The sequence below is a fragment of the Ornithorhynchus anatinus genome, chromosome 15 (assembly GCF_004115215.2).
Source record: "Ornithorhynchus anatinus isolate Pmale09 chromosome 15, mOrnAna1.pri.v4, whole genome shotgun sequence".
Taxonomy (NCBI): Eukaryota; Metazoa; Chordata; class Mammalia; order Monotremata; family Ornithorhynchidae; genus Ornithorhynchus; species Ornithorhynchus anatinus.
The window spans coordinates 869,902-885,129 of NC_041742.1; the positions used below are offsets into that span (position 1 = coordinate 869,902).

The following is a 15,228-nucleotide window of genomic DNA, read 5'->3' on the forward strand; positions in this document are numbered from 1 at the left end:
GTGATCTCCTCTGTCTCTCTAACTCTTAATGTATGCCTCCAAGCTCCTCGTACGGTGCTCCGCCCTCGGTAGGTGTCTAGTACGGCGCCGGGCCCACAGTCGGCGTCCAGAACACAGCAGCTACCCCGGCGCCGAGCCCAGTGCTAGGCACACAGTAAACGCCGAATCGATTTCACGGTGGACGAATGCGAGTCGGCCTGGCCCGTGGGCTCTTCGTGTCAAAGCGCTGAGGCGTTAACGTGGCAGTGGGCATCCGCCCTGCCCCCTCGGGTGGGGGCCCGGGCCGTCCGATAAGAAAGGCACGGCTGCTGTCCTCGCGGAGCACTGTTTATTATAGACCCATCGGTCAGTTTCGTCTTCGGGGTCCTCTGTGGGCGCCCCCGCCGCCGGAACCGCCTTCCCCAGCGGGAGGCCTCACCCGCGGTACCCAGCCGGGCGACCGAGGGCCTAGAGGTTGCAGCCAGGAGGGATTCCGGTCAGCTCCCAGGCAGCCGGGGGGCCTCCGGTGGCCCCGAGAGGACGCCCGACCCCTGCGGAGGAGGGGGCGGGCGCGGTGTCCAGTGAGCTGGAGCAGGCTGAGCCCCGGGGCGGGGGGCCACGGGGTTCGAACCTTCTCCTTGCGGGTGGCGCGGCCTTGGCTCTCCTCTGGCCCGGAGGGAGCCCGAGCTGGGCTGCCCGGGCGGCTCCCGGCGCCAGGCCGCGGCCGCCGCTCCCTCGCCTGCGGTTGAGCTAGCCGGGATTCGGCCCGCGGGCAGGAGTCCCCTTCCTTCCCCGAACCCCACGGTGGGCCCGGAGGGCAGTGGCTGCCCCGGTAGAGGGCCCGCTGCCCGGGGGAGGGCCAGCGGCAGCGCGGAGAAGGTGGTGAAGGGCGACAGACAAGATGCCCTCAAGCCGGAGGGGTGGGCGACCCCGTGGGGAGAGGGGCTCTCAGAGGAAAGGGTTCGGGCCTGTCTGGGGCGCCGGGGGAGGTGGGGCCCCGGGTCCGGCGGCGGGGAGCAGGGGCTGGGGCAAGGCCTGGACCAGAGAAGGGAAGACGCCCGTGGAAGCCGGGAGGGCGCCCTGGAGAGGGACGCTGCTGAGCGGGAGAGGGAGCGAGGCGCTGTAGGTCATGGAGCCGGCGGGGTCCCCGGGGGCCAGGCTGGGGCCGGGGGACCCCGTCCGCAGTTGGTTCAGGGTGGGCCTGCCCGGCTCGCCCAGGCTGAAAGGGTTGGTGGGAGCCGGCGTGGTGGGGCCTGTTGGGGAAGGAAGAGGAGCGTTGACGGAGGGCGAGGCCCCGGGCCCGCGACCGGACGAGCGGTAGAAAGGGGGGCGGGGGCGCGACCGGATGGAGAGGGCTGGGACCCAGGGGCGCAGAGATGGGGGACCCAGGCCTCGCGGCAGGGGCACCCGGGGGAGACGGGGACCTGGCGGCCTGGGGCCCTGGAGCCCGGCGGCCCCCTTACCTGGCAGAAACGGGTTTCGGGCCTTCGGGGCTTGCAGAGCCACCACCAGCGAGTCCAGGTTGACCAGGGAGGAAGCCGAGGAGCCCAGGAAAGACTCCGGAGTCCGGCCCGATCGGGGGCCGCTGCCCGGCTGGGCCAGGGCGCTGGCCAGACCCGTGACGTCGAAGGGCCCGGGCTCCTCCCGGCCATTCTGCTTGGGACCCGGCACGAGGTCCCCGAACAGGTCCGGGTCTGAGGCGAGGAGAGGGCCGGAGGGGGTGGGGGAGAAGGGGAGTCACAGGCTGGGCGGGGCAGGTGCCGGGGTTCAGATCCCGTCGCTCCCCTCGGCTCGCTGTCCCTCTCCCTCTGGCCCCGGGGCTTCTGCCACCCGATCCTCGGGTCCCGGCGGGTCCGTTTCCGGGGCCGGATTAGCCTGTCACCACCGTTGTGAGGGGCGGGTGGGTAGACTGTAAGACCTCTGTGGGCAGGGATCGTCTCTCTTTGTTGCTGTATTATACTTTCTGAGCACTTAGTACAGTGCTCTGTACATAGTAAGCGCTCAAGAAGCAGTGTGGCTTAGTGGAAAGATCACGGGCTTGGGAGTCAGAGGACGTGGGTTCTAATCCCGGCTCGGCCACTTGTCTGCTGTGTGACCTTGGGTAAGCCACTTAACTTCTCTGTGCCTCAGTTACCTCATCTGTACAATGGGGATGAAGTCTGTGAGCCCTACGTGGGACACCCTAATTACCTTGTACTACCCCAGCGCTTAGAACAGTGCTTTGCACATAGTAAGCGCTTAACAAATGTCATTATTATTATTAAGACTGTGAGCCCCACGTGGGACAACCTGGTGACCTCGTAACTACCCCAGCACTTAGAGCAGTGCTTGGCAAATAGTAAGCATTTAACAAATACCATCATTATTATTATTAATAATAATAATAGATACAATTGACTAAATGAAAAACGAATGACACTTTCCCGACCAAATCCCGTGGCTTCGGACTGGAATTAGCATCCGAACCGGGAGGTGAAGACCTGGATGGGTTAACTCAGTCTGATTTCTAGTCCTTCCAACCCACCCGGTAGCGGGGGGTAGGAGGAAGGGGAGCGAGTCGGGTCGGGGGCACATTCAGCTCCTCCGCCGGGGGAGCTTCGGGGTCAGCAGGGGGCCCAGGGTCGAGGTACAGGCTCCAGCGTGCCCAGCCCCGGGCCTCCCTCCAGAAGGAGCTGCCCAAGGACTCCGGCTGTTGGCCGGTGGCCGGGGTGTCGGCTCCGCGGGGCGGACCCCTCGGTACATGGCGCTCAAGCTTACCCCCAGGACTATTAGGCCGCCCCGCACTTTCCGGCCTCTCCCCGGGCTCCGTCGGGTCTGGGAGTTTGGTGAATAAGTCGAAGTCAGAGCCACCTGAGGGGTGGGAGAGAAGGGAGGCGAGGGGGGCGGAGAGACCGGGCCAGGGGGTTAAGAGAGGAAAGGGGCGATGGGAGCAGGTAGGCGGGTGGGAGATGGGGGAGTCAGGGAAGGAAGGGGAGGTGCGGTTGAAGTGGGGAAGAGGAAAGACAGGAAGAGAGGAAGTGGAAAAACGAATGACCCCTCCTATTCCTCTCCCAAGCCCGCAGGACAGTTTACCAGAACTGGGATTTTCCCCACCCTTTCCACTCCATCCAAATTGCTACCATGTTAATCCAAGCACTTCGCCTATCCCGCCTTGATGACTGAATCAGTCATATTTATTGAGCACTTACTGTGAGCACTGTACTAAGCATTTGAGTGAGTACAGTATAACAGAGTTGATAGACATGTTTCCATCAGCCTCCTTGCTCAACTCCCTGCCTCCCGTCTCTCCCCTCGGCTGCCTGGATCTTGTTTCCACAAAACCATTCGGTCCATACTTCCCCACTGCTCATGAACGCCCGGCGGTTGCCCAGCCACCGGAGAAGGGGCCGAGAAGCAGCAGGGTCTAGTGGATAAGGCCCAGGGCCTGGAAGTCAGAAGGACCTGGTTTCTAATCCCAGCACCACTACGTATCTGGTGTCTGACCCTGGGCCAGTCACTTCCCGTCTCTGGGTCTCAGTTACTTCATCTATAAAATGGGGTATAAGACTGTGAGCCCCATGTGGGACATGGTTTGTGTTCAACTTGATTAACTTGTATCTACCCCAGCATTTAATACAGTGTCTGGGATATAGTAAGCACTAGACAAATACCATAAAGAAAATTCACCTCATTAGAGAGAAACTCTATCATAGGCTTTAAAGCACTCTATCACCTTGCCCCCTCCTACCTTATCTTCCTGATTTCCTACTATGATCCAGCCTGCACACTTTGCTCCTCTAATGCCAATCTACTCACTCTACCTCCATCTCGTTTCTCCCAGCACCGACCTCTCACCCACGTCCTGCCTCTGCCCTGGAACACCCTGACCCTCTCTCTTCGCTTTTGACAGATGATCACTTTTCCCACCTTGAAAGCCTTATTAAAAGCACAGTTCTTTCTAGAATTCGTCCCCAACTAGACCTTCAATCAATCGATCGATCGTATTTATTGCGAGAGCTTACTGGGTGTACTGAGCGCTTGGGAGAGTACAGTGTAACACTATAACAGAGTCGGTAGGCACGTTCCTTGTCCATAACTAGCTTACAGTCTTGAGGCGGAGACAGACATCAATATAAATAAATTACTCATTTATACATAAGTGTTGTGGGGCTGAGGGAGAGATGAATAAAAGGGAGCAAATGCAGGTGGCAAGGTCAACTCAGAAGGGAGTGGAGAAGGGGAAATGAGGGATTAATCAGGGGAGCCCTCTTGGAGGAGTTGTGCCTTCGATAAGGTTTTGAAGACGGGAGAGTTAATTGTCCGTGAGACATCAATCAGTCAATCGTATTTACTGTGTTCAGGGCATTACACTAACTCTTTGGGAGAATACAACGCAACAGTATACGAGACAAGTTCCCTGCCTACAACAAGCTTACAGTCTAGAGCGGGAGACAGAGATTAATATAAATAAATTACAGATATGTACCTAAGTGCTGTGGGGCTGGAGGGGGTGATGGGTGGTGAATAAAAGCAGCAAGTCAGGGTGAGGCAGAAATGAGAGGAGGAGAGAAGGAAACGAGGGCTTAGTCAGGGAAGGCCTCTTGGAGGAGATGTGTCTTCAATAGGGGGCTCTGAGGGTGGAGATGAAGAGGGAGGGTGTTCCAGACCAGAGGCAGGGTGTGGGCGAGAGGTTAGCAGTAAGACAGACAAGATCGAGGTGCAGTGAGTAGATTGGCATTAGAGTAGTGAACTGTGTGGCTGAGTTTTAATAGAACCGTGAGGTAAGGTCGGGCGGGAGAGGTGACTGAGTGCTTTAAAGCCAACGGTACGGAGATTCTGTTTGATGCGGAGGTGGAGGGATAACCCCTGAAGGTTTTTGAGGAGTGAGGAAACATTTCTATACCGTTTTTGTAGAAAGATGATTGGGGCAGCAGAGTGAAGTGTGGAAGGGAGTAAAGCGAGACGGGAGGCAGGGAGGTCAGCAAGGAGACTGATAGAGTAATCAAGATGGGGTAGGATAAGTGCTTGGATCAATGTGTAGCAGTTTTGAAGGAGAGAAAAAGGTGGATTTTAGCAATGTTGTGAAGGTTGAACCAACAGGATTTAGGATGTCGTGAAGGTCGAATATGTGGGTTGAATGAGAGAGTTGGGTTGAGGATAACGTCGAGGTTACAGGCTTGTGAGACTGAAAGGAAGGTGATGCTCTCTACAGTGACCCTCATTTCCTCTTATTCCACTCTCTTCTGTGTCACCCTTGTACTTAGATTTGCATCCTTTATTCATCCCTCCCTCCGCCCCACAGCACTTAGGTACCTATCCAAAATTTATTTATATTTTAATGTCTGTCTCCCCCTCTAGAGTGGAAGCTCACTGTGGATAGGGAACATATGTCTTCCAACTCTGCTAAATTGTACTCTCCTAAGTGCTCTGCACACAGTAAGCGCTCAATAAGTAGGATGGATTGATTGATTAATTGATTGGGGTGAGCTTTGCCCTTTGTTCTCCTCCTCCTCTTCCTCTTCCCCCTTCTTCTCCTCCACCTCCCTTCCTCGCCTCCACCTCCCTTCCTCCCCAACTCTGGGCAGGTTGGGGCTGAACTGGGCGGCAGCTCCCAGACCTCCATCTCCTGCCCCAGCCCTCACCCCCTACACACACACACACCTCGCCTAGGGAGAGACCCCAGAAGAGGACTGTCTGAAGGGGGGCAGTGCCCGTAACTTACCAGGTGGGGAGGAGGTGTCCACCGCGGGACCCCAGACATCAGCTCTTGTACCTGAGGGCTTGTGCAGAGGGGAGGCTTTGGCCCAAGGGTCTGCAGAGCAGAGGTCTGAGGACGGGACGCAGGGACGGCTCCAGGGCTCCGAGGAGGAGAGGGCAGGGGCCAGGCCCCAAGGCTCCCCTGAGGTCTGGCTGCCGGACAGGGCCGTGTGGTTCGGGGGGTCCCTGGCCGAAGCTGGAGCCCAGGGATCAGTTGTTGGGCCCCAGGAAGAGCCACTGGGCTCCACGGTGGCCTTGAAACCTGGAATGACAGGAGCACGGGTGTGGCGCCAGGGTCTCGGAAGAGGGGGGCGGTCAAGGTGCCCGGATCTCGAAGGAGGAGGGATAGAAGTGCCTGGATCATGGAGCAGGGGCACCCTCGGGACGGCGTTGCCCTTTAACTCCCACAGAGCTAGTGGCGAGAGGTTACAAGGGCCCAGGGTCACAGAGTCCCCCAATCCAGGGATCCCGGTAGAAAGGACTCCCCCCAGCAGCAGAGCGGGGTGGGGGTGGAGCTGGAGAATAAGATTAATAATCATGGTATTTGTTAAGCTCTTACTATGTGCCAGAAACTGTATTAAGGGCCAGGGTGGATATGAGAAAATCAGGTTGGACAGAGTCCCTGTCCCTCATGGGGTTCAGAGTCTTAATTCCCATTTAACAGATGAGGTAACTGAGGCCCACACAAGTGAAGTGACTTGCCTAGCATCACACAGCAGATAAGTGGCAGAGCCAGGACTAGAACCCAGGTCCTTCTGGCTCCCAGGCCCAGATTCTATCCATCAGGTCACGCAGTAGTCCCAGTGAGATGAAGCCTGGGCTGGGAATGCCGAGGGACATACCTGGGATGTCCCAGGGGTCAGCCGAGGTGTGTGTGGAGGGCGGGGCTGGCGCTGGACCAAAGATGTCCACCAGGTCCAAGACGGAGGACTGCAGGGGGCAAGAAGAGGGTTAGCATGCCAACTTGGGAGATGGCGGATGAGGAGATTCCCCGCCGGGTGGTGGGATCAAAGTCGTTCTCATGGTTTTCAGCTGCCCCCAGTCCCTTTCCCTGGCCCCCGGCTTCCGGACGCCCACCTTCGCTCACCTGGTTGATCTTCAGCTCTTCCTCCTCCTCCTCCTCCTCCTGGTCCCGGCGTCCCCGGCCGGCACCATTTGGGAAAGGGGAGTCCTCATCTTGCCAGGCCCTCACTTCCTGCATCCAAGGGGGCAGGAAGGGAAGGTGAGGGTTGTGAGGGGAAGGAAGCCAGGCTCGAAGTCAGAGCCACCTCAGGAGGCGGGGAGGGGGTTAAACCAAGTCCCCGCCGGGGCGGACTGGGGAGTCAGCCCCCGCCAGGGCCCGCAGTCGGGACGAGAAGCGGGGGGCCCGCTCCAGCAATGAGAGGAGCCAGCGGAGACCCCAAGGTAAGCAGACAGAAGACCCGTGGGCACCTCCAGGAGCAGCAGCTGAAGCCAGCGTCCCAGCCCGAGCCCACGCTCTGCTTCGGTGCTCCGGTACCTTCTCGTGCTCCCGCTGGCTCAGGCGCAGTGCCAGCTGCAGCTGCAAATCCTCATCCCTGCTGGAGGCTGGAGGGGCCGGCTGCTCCCGGTGGAGGAAAAGTGGGTGATGGAGGGGCTCCCGGGCCCCGGCCTAGGTCTGGTGGGGATTCTAGCTCAGGGGTATTTCCAGTCCCCCAGCAAGCTCTCTAAGGCAGCCGAGGGGTATTTCGCCCTACGAACCCTCCAACCCCTGGCTCTCCGAGGCAGCCCCGGGCCTCCACTCAGTTGCTTGCTGGGGGCAGAGGAGGGGCTGGGCAGGCCTAGCCTGGGGAAATGCCTCGCTATTTTCTGCCTGACTCACTCCAGCCTGGTCTGCAGGAGAGAAGGAACAGGGCAAGGGCCCTAGGTTGGGGTGGGAGGGTGAGGGGGGGCAGGGAGATAGAGCCATAGGGCACTAGGGTGGTCTGGAAACCGGGAATGACAGCATCAGGGACACGCTGCCACCCGGGCTGAGGAGATGATGCTCGGGTTTTAGAGGAGAGGGATCCTTGGGCTGGTGGGTCCAGCAGCTCCCACGGAGCTGATGTGGAGCAGTGGTGAGGACTCAGAGGCCCAGTTTCTCCTGTCGCAGAGAATCTCCAGCAGACAGCACTTCTCTGGGTAGGGGAGGGCCTCGGGGGCAGGATGAGGGGACGAGCAGGTGGAGTGAGGGTGAGAAGGCTGGGAGATTCCACCCCCAAGCCACAAGTGCCCATGGTCTAATGGTTATGAGATTCACTTTATCCCCTCCTCCTCGAGGGTTTCCGCTGGTCGCGAAGCCTTTCCGGGCTCCCCGGCACTCTGCCTGGCCTTCAGGAGGAGGAGAGGATTTCTAACAGGAGCCAACATGGAGACGGCCCTCAGGAAGCTGCGGGGCAGCCCAAGGACAGCTGACAGAGCGTCTGACTCTCCAGTTGCCCGAGAGCCTGGAAGCAGGGAGGTAGTCCAGCCTCAGCCTTCCGGGGCTGCTCTAGGGGTTCGGGGTGTCTTTCCCTCTCAGGCAAGACCAAAGGACCAGTGGTCTGAGCTCCCGGGTGACAGGGGAGCCCAAGGTGCAGTTGGGGATTCAAGACCCATGACACTGACTTAGGTCGGGTCCCTGATGATCAGCAGCCCCTGCCTGAAGTTCGGGCAGGTGGCCTCTGTGCCAGTGCCCAGATGGTCCAGCTCAGTCTGACCAGCAACCAGCTGCAGACGCTGCCAGAGAGCCCCCGAGGAAACTCAGTTATCTCTTTTGGAGTAGAGGCTCCGCCCCGCCTGGACACCGGCCCCACCCTCACGACCGACCCCGGTACCTTCTCGGCCTCCTCCCTGCTCATGGCCAGGGCCAACTGCAGCTGCAGCTCCTCCTCTCCGGTAGTCTGCGGTCTGGCTTGCTCCAGGTCAGAGGTCAAGCGCGGGGACGAGGATGTGGCTGGAACGTGATAGGGTGAAGGGATGAAATAGTTGCAGGGTGCGGGGGGGCTTGTGGTACCATGGGAGATGGGAGAGGGCAGGGGCTGAAGGGGATTCCCCTCTCAGCCAGAGAAATGAAAGGGAGACCAAAGTCCCTTCAGTTCGTTTGTGCGTATGATGGGGGAGGTCTCTATGCAGCGAGGGCCTGCTCCCTCCATTCGGGTCTCAACTCAGTAGCTTCAGACCATGCCCTCTCACTGGACTGAACTGGACAGATGAGGAGAGTAAAAGGTCTCGGTAACCCCCCTCAAGTCCCCCCAGTCTCCCCCTCCCCTGAGCCCCTTCCCACCTCCCTCCGTCCCGAGACCCCCAACTCACAGTTGTAGGAGGACGGGGACCCCCGGACCCTGCCGAACTCATCCCCGTAACGGGAGGGCCGGCGGCCAGTGCCCAGCTGAGCGCTGCCGATGGCGGCTCCCTCCAGGGCCAGGCGCTCCTTGGTCTTGAGGGCGTGGGTCCGCTCTCGCTTCAGCCGCTCCTCGTCCTTGAGGAGCCCCACCACCTGCCTGACCTTCTCGCGCACATTGACGCCCTGGTCTTTGCCGTCACGGTCCACGTACTGGAAGTCCTTGAGCGTCTGGATGGTGAACAGGTTCTCGCGGCACTGGTGGGCCACCTTGTCCGAGCCCGTCTTGAGGAGGTAGTCCAGCAGCGTCAGGGCCTTGTACACGTGCCGCCAGTTCTTTCCGCTGTCGTTCAGCCGGCGCCAGATCATGCCCATGACCTCGGCGAAGGCCACCGTGTTAAAAGTCAAATCGGCAATTTCGGACATGAGAGAGCTGGGTGGACCCCAGGGGTCATTGCTGGTGGCCTCCCGCACCTTGATCTCCGCCTCCGAGTAATTGTGCACAAGATTCTTCACCTGGCGCCGCAGCGCCGAGGTGGTCGTCATGACCCCCGAGAGAGATGAAAATCCGTCGGTTTCAGGAGTCCCGGGCTGAGGGTGAAAGGGGACCCGGGCTGGGCTCTGGAAGAAGCAGAGGGGCCCAGCTTTATGAGGGCAGGGCCCGGACCACCCCGCCCTCCAGGCGGGTCTGCGGGAGAGAGTGGATCCAAGGCTTGATTCCCACCCTCTGATGACCCCGACCAGCCAGTTGGGGTCCAGCCCACCACCCTCCCATAGCACCAGGCCTGGGGCTGCCTCAAGGTGGGTGGTCTGTGCCCCAGGGGGGCAGAAAGCATCCTCAATCGGCCATGCTAGCCATCAGGCTGACCAACCCTGGCCTCAACTCCCCCTAATCCTCAGATTTCTTCTCCCTCCCCCCACCAACAAATGGGAGGTCTAAAATTCCAGGAGGGCACAGCCGATGGCAGCCCGGCCAGTTCTTTTCGCTCCCCGCAACCTCTTTCCCACCACCACGACCCCTCGTGCTCCACACCGCCGCCAGCCTGTCACCAGCTGCTGCCAACCTGTCACCAGTTGCTGCCTCCTTCTCCTCAGAAGTTAGGGCAGAGAAGATGGAGGAAGCTGGATAGGCAGGCAGGGCAGGGCAGGGGTCGGGGGGCAGGGGGCAGGATGAACCTCTCGTCCCCAAGCTCCAGTTGCCAGAGGGTTTGTAGGAGAGGCAGTCTGAGTGCCCTCGGGGCCCGGGCCCAGGGGAGGGGGCTCCAGACAGCCCAGAAGGAGCTGTCTGCGGACCGGTGGCCGGATCGGAGGCTCTGGGATGGGTGGATCCCTCGACTCCTTTTCCTCCTTCCCTCGAAGGTGACTCAGAGGCGACCTGCCTGGGACTCCCAACCGGACGGCCGGGCGGGCGGATGGCGGAATCCGGATGGGAGAGAATTTCACACCCAGCCCGCCCCCGAACACACGCAACCCCCAGCACCTTGCATTCAAACCAGCAAAACCAGTTGGGTGCCATAAACACAGATCTGGGAGCAGCCCAACCCCAATTGGGGACACCCTTCCCCCTCATTTTCCCCTTCAGTCTCCCCTCCACCACCGGCCCAAGCCATTGGTCCATACCACCAGGCCGCCCCTTGCCACACTAGGGATTTGATCCCAGGCTGGGCGGCCACTATGCTCTGCCCTTCCTCTCCCTAAGCCTCTAAGGCTATGGCAGCCAGACCCTGTGGCAGGCAGACCACGGGAGAGGTTGGGCACAGTCAATGGCAGGGGGCAGTGCCAGCCATGAGGGTAGTCTCCATCTTTCCCAGCAATCTAAAGTTACCGATCAGCAGATGGGGGTGAAGAGTGGGGACTCGCCCACCCCTCCCTTGGCCTTGTGCCCCCACGCAAGAGGTAAAAGTAGATCGGAGAGCTCCTCAAAGCAACTCTAGGAAAAAATAAAAAGAAGAGAGAGAGAGGGAGAGGAAGAGAGAGAGACAGACATGTGGAGAGAAAAATGAGCAGGAAGGAGAGAGAAAGGAAGAGAGGTGATAGAGAGAGAGAGTTGAGGGAGGGAGGAAGGGAGCCATGCGGGAGTAGTGCCAGTGGTGTTAAAAGCAAAGAGTTTTTTTATCGAACACAATATCCCCGGGAATAAAGGGGAGGGAAACAGAAACCGGGCAACGGATAAGGCAGCGGCGGCCGCACCAGACAGCTTGGTATGGAATTACTGCAGTGACCTTGAGCCCGAGCTGTCAGGCGGGGAGAAGGGCACAGGGAAGCTGGGGCTTGGCCTTCTTGGGGGTAGAGAGAGGAGATGGGAAAGTGGGGTGGGAGTAGGAAAGAGAGGAAGGGGAAGGAAAAGGAACAGAGAACTGGACAGGGCAGTGCAAAGTCCAGAATGGAAGAGAATCGAGGAAAGTGAGCGAGGCTGGAGGCCCAAGGGGGAGAAAGATGGGGAACTGTGGGGGAGCAGGGGGCAAAAGGAGCATTCCTCACAGTGGCCCCCACAAAGGCCTGGGAACTGAGGGAGGCAGTGGGCGAACACCAGGCGTGGGGACCCAAGACCTCTGGATGCCCCTGAGAGGCATAGTCCAGACCCGCTCCCTCTCCCTGAGCCGCCAAGGTCAGGAGGGGCCGGGAGAAGCCAGTCAGCTCCAGTGCGGTCCTGCGCTCGTGTTTCCCTAGAACATCCAGCCAGACCCCACCTGAGCCCCCACTCTCTGCTAAATATCCCCCTCCCTGTCCCGGGACAGGGCCTCCTTCCCCTTTGCCAGGAAACCCCCAGTTTGACCAGTAGAGACCACTGGATAGGGTCTAATGAAGTTGGAGCCTGTTTCCTCCATGCTGAGACAGAGAGAGGGAGAGAAAGGGAGGGAGAGAGAGGAGAGAAGGGGCGAGTTGGCAGCCAGCCTTACCCTAGGGGCAATTTTTTGGGTGGGAAGCCATGGAGGCAGGGAGCAGAGAAGGGGGCAGAGGCGCCCGGCTCTCAACCGGTACCTACGCCTCACAGGGGGAAAGGGCACGAGAACCCCCGCTCTAGGACCAGCCACCGCAGAGCCTTCCGACCAGGCCACCCTTGGCCCGGGCCCCAAGCGGCCGTCCTTCCGTGCCGGAGGGAAGGAGCTGCCTCTGCTACCTGGTCAGAGATGCTCTGACCTCCTGTCCTTCCCTCCTGCCCATCCTCGCCCCCCGGCCTCTCACCTTCCCGCTTGGGGAGGGAGGGAGAGCTCGTCTGGGGGATCCCCACCCTGACCCCCCGTGCCCCTGTGGGAGGAGACACATCTTACCTCTCTCCACTGGGCCCGCAGCGTGAGGCTCCGCTCCAGGCCCAAGCCCGGCCGCGTTACGGCTTCCTCGATCCCTCCGGCGCGGACCCTCCTGGAGTCGGCATCTTGGTGGGGGGCGGGAGAGGAGAAGGAACCGGCTCCCGGGAGCCCCGAGATTGGGTGGGCGGCAGGCCCGGGCCTCGGGCACCCGCACCGCCGCGCCGCACCGCACCGGTGGGGAAAGTTGCTCAGCTGGCTGGGCAGGTCTGCCTTGGCAGCGGCGACGGCAGTTCGGTAATAGGACACAGGAGGAATCGGCCGGGCTCGTTAACCCGTTCCTGCCCCACGGCTGTCGAAAACCTTTGATTTCTGTTGCCTGCTGTCCCAACAGCAGCGCAGACTGCCTCCTTCTCTGCCTCCCTCTCTCATAACAGTGATAACTACAATAATTATGGCGCTTACTCTGTGTCAAGCACTGTACTAAGAACTGGGGTAGATACAAGAGGATCAGGGGAGGCTTAGTCCTTGTCCCACATGGGGCTCACTGTCTACGCGGTGTTTGCTAAGTGCTTATTATGTGCCAGGTAATAATAATAATAATGGTATTTGTTAAGCGCTTACTATGTGCCAAGAACTGTTTTAAGCACTGGGTAGAGACAAGGTAATCAGGTTGTCCCACCTGGGGCTCACAGTTTTAATCCCCATTTTCCAGATGAGGTAACTGAGGCACAGAGAAGTTAAGTGCCTCAGAAGCAGCGTGGCGCAGTGGAAAGAGCACGGGCTTTGGAGTCAGGGCTCATGAGTTCGAATCCCAGCTCTGCCACTTGTCAGCTGTGTGACTGTGGGCAAGTCACTTAACTTCTCTGTGCCTCAGTTCCCTCATCTGTAAAATGGGGATTAAGACTGTGAGCCCCACGTGGGACAACCTGATTCCCCTGTGTTTACCCCAGCGCTTAGAACAGTGCTCTGCACATAGTAAGCGCTTAACAAATACCAACATTATTATTAAGTGACTTGCCCCAAGTCACACAGCTGACAAATGGCGGAGTCGGGAATAGAACCCACGACTTCCGACTCCCAAGCCCGGGCTCTTTCCACTCAGCTACGCTGCTTCTCTGTGCTAAGCGCTGGGGCAGATACAAGCTAATCGGGTTGGACACAGTCCATGTCCCACATGGCTCAGGTTCTTAATTTCCATTTTATAGATGAGGGAACTGAGGCCCAGAGAAGTTAAGTGATGTGCCCAAGGTCACAGAGCAGACAAGTGTCAGAGCTGGGATTAGAGTGCAGATCCTTCTGACTTCCAAGGCTGTGCTCTATTCACCAAGCCACGTGAGGGGGGAACATTTTACAAATGAGAAAACTGAGGCACGGAGAAGATGTGTCTTACCCAAGGCCACATAGCAGGCAAGTGACATAACAGGGATAAGAACCAGGTCCTCTGACTCTCAATCCTGTGCTCTTCCCACTAGGCCAAGCTATTCCCTCCCTGCCTGCCAATCTGCCTCACCTGCCTCCTACCTTCTCCCACTTCCCACCCGCAACAGTGAGCGTATCCTCTTCTTCCCCTTCACTTCAAGAATCCTGGGGGTGGGTGGGCAGTGTGTTAATTACCTACTCATCCCCACTCTGCATGCCACTTGATTCTTGGGGCAGGAAACCAAGTAATTGTTATGGGGGGAGGATGCTGGTAATAGTACAGTATTCCAGCTCTGTACCTTTTGGCTGGGGTCTCCTGTCTCTTGGTCTTGGATTCTCTGGCTATCTGGGAGAAGGTTGGAATACTCCACTTCCTTTCTTAAAGGAGGCCAGAGGCCATTCCTAAAGACACTCACTAGCTGGCAATTGAGGCAGGCTGGGGCCTGGTGCCTGGTTCGAATGGCAGGAGTTGCTTAATTTGGAAGCCAAGTGGTGCAAGTTTGAGCCTTTGACTCTCAGCCTCATCGTGGTTTCTTTCTGACTGCTCTTAGTGAGTCCACCCTGAGCTCAGTCCCAGCTCCAAGGGGAAGAGCCAGGGTGGAGGCAGTCAGGCAGAGAGAGGGAAAGGATCCAGATCTGGGGGTCAAGTCTGCTGGATTTTATTCCAAAATGGTTACCTGGTGTGGGACAGGGCCTCCCACCCTTTCCCAACTTCAGTTTTCCTGCTGTAAAACTGTGGGGAGGGTGTGGGGTTGGGGGGGTTGCTTGACACCTTGTCATAACCTTTCAAAAAGGCTGAAAGAAGAAACCTCCAGGCAAACATAGGGCTAGAAAGCCAGAACTAGATGAGGAGAGGAACCCAGGGCTCGGGGAGGGCCAGTCGCATTCAGGGAATCTCCGGGGCCGGTGGCCTGAGAAGAGCGATTCCTGCCTTGGACCTCCCCCTTCATGATTGCGAAGCCTCCAAGTCCTACCCAAAGGACCCACCCCCAACCTAGGACTGCTGTTCTCACACCTTGAGGAGGCCCTGAAAACTGCTGTTTATTATTATTAACAGTGATGCCAGCAATATTATAATAATGTCGATAATAATCACGCTTAGAAATTACATGGCAACTTTCTTCCCATGAACTCAAGGCTTTCCCCAGACATCATTTCATCCCACAGTAGTTGCATGAAAGAGGGAAGGAGGGAGGGAGGGAAGGAGGGAGGGAGGGAAGGAGGGAGAGATGAAGAGAGAGGAGCACGGGCTCTCTTTCTCCTCCTCCTTTTACAGACCAGGACTGAGACCCAAAGCAGGAAGATGACTTGGCCCGGCCCACAGGGCCGGACAGAGCTGAAGCAGGGAGGTGGAGGAGAATGGGGCAGCACTTTCAAAAGACCAGGGTAATGGGGCCAGGAGGAAGACGTAGAGTTGCCTGTCGCCTTGCTGTTTGGGGAAATCGAGACTGAGTTGAGAGCCCTGAGACCCTGGCAGCCTTATTAGTCCGTGTGTACTGGTCTACAAGTCACAGACTCTATAAC

General features: G+C 58.7%; 1 protein-coding gene across 2 annotated transcripts; it reads right to left on the reverse strand.

Moving 5' to 3' along the window:
• Positions 1 to 309: 309 nt before the first annotated feature.
• EPN3 (epsin 3) lies at positions 310 to 12,380 on the reverse strand. Of its 2 annotated transcripts, XM_029079954.1 has the most exons (10): positions 12,307 to 12,380; positions 9,007 to 9,625; positions 8,529 to 8,647; positions 7,214 to 7,294; positions 6,803 to 6,910; positions 6,558 to 6,645; positions 5,681 to 5,977; positions 2,737 to 2,829; positions 1,443 to 1,673; positions 310 to 1,232 (listed from the first exon to the last, which is right to left on the reverse strand). In XM_029079954.1, exons 2-10 carry the CDS (start codon positions 9,578 to 9,580, stop codon positions 928 to 930), a joined length of 1,896 nt encoding a protein of 631 aa, XP_028935787.1. In that variant the 5' UTR covers positions 9,581 to 9,625; positions 12,307 to 12,380; the 3' UTR covers positions 310 to 927. The 2 variants fall into 2 exon arrangements, with proteins under 2 accessions (XP_028935787.1, XP_028935788.1); XM_029079955.2 differs by lacking the exons at positions 7,214 to 7,294; positions 12,307 to 12,380 and having other exon boundaries at positions 9,007 to 10,136.
• Between the last annotated feature and the right edge of the window lie 2,848 nt (positions 12,381 to 15,228).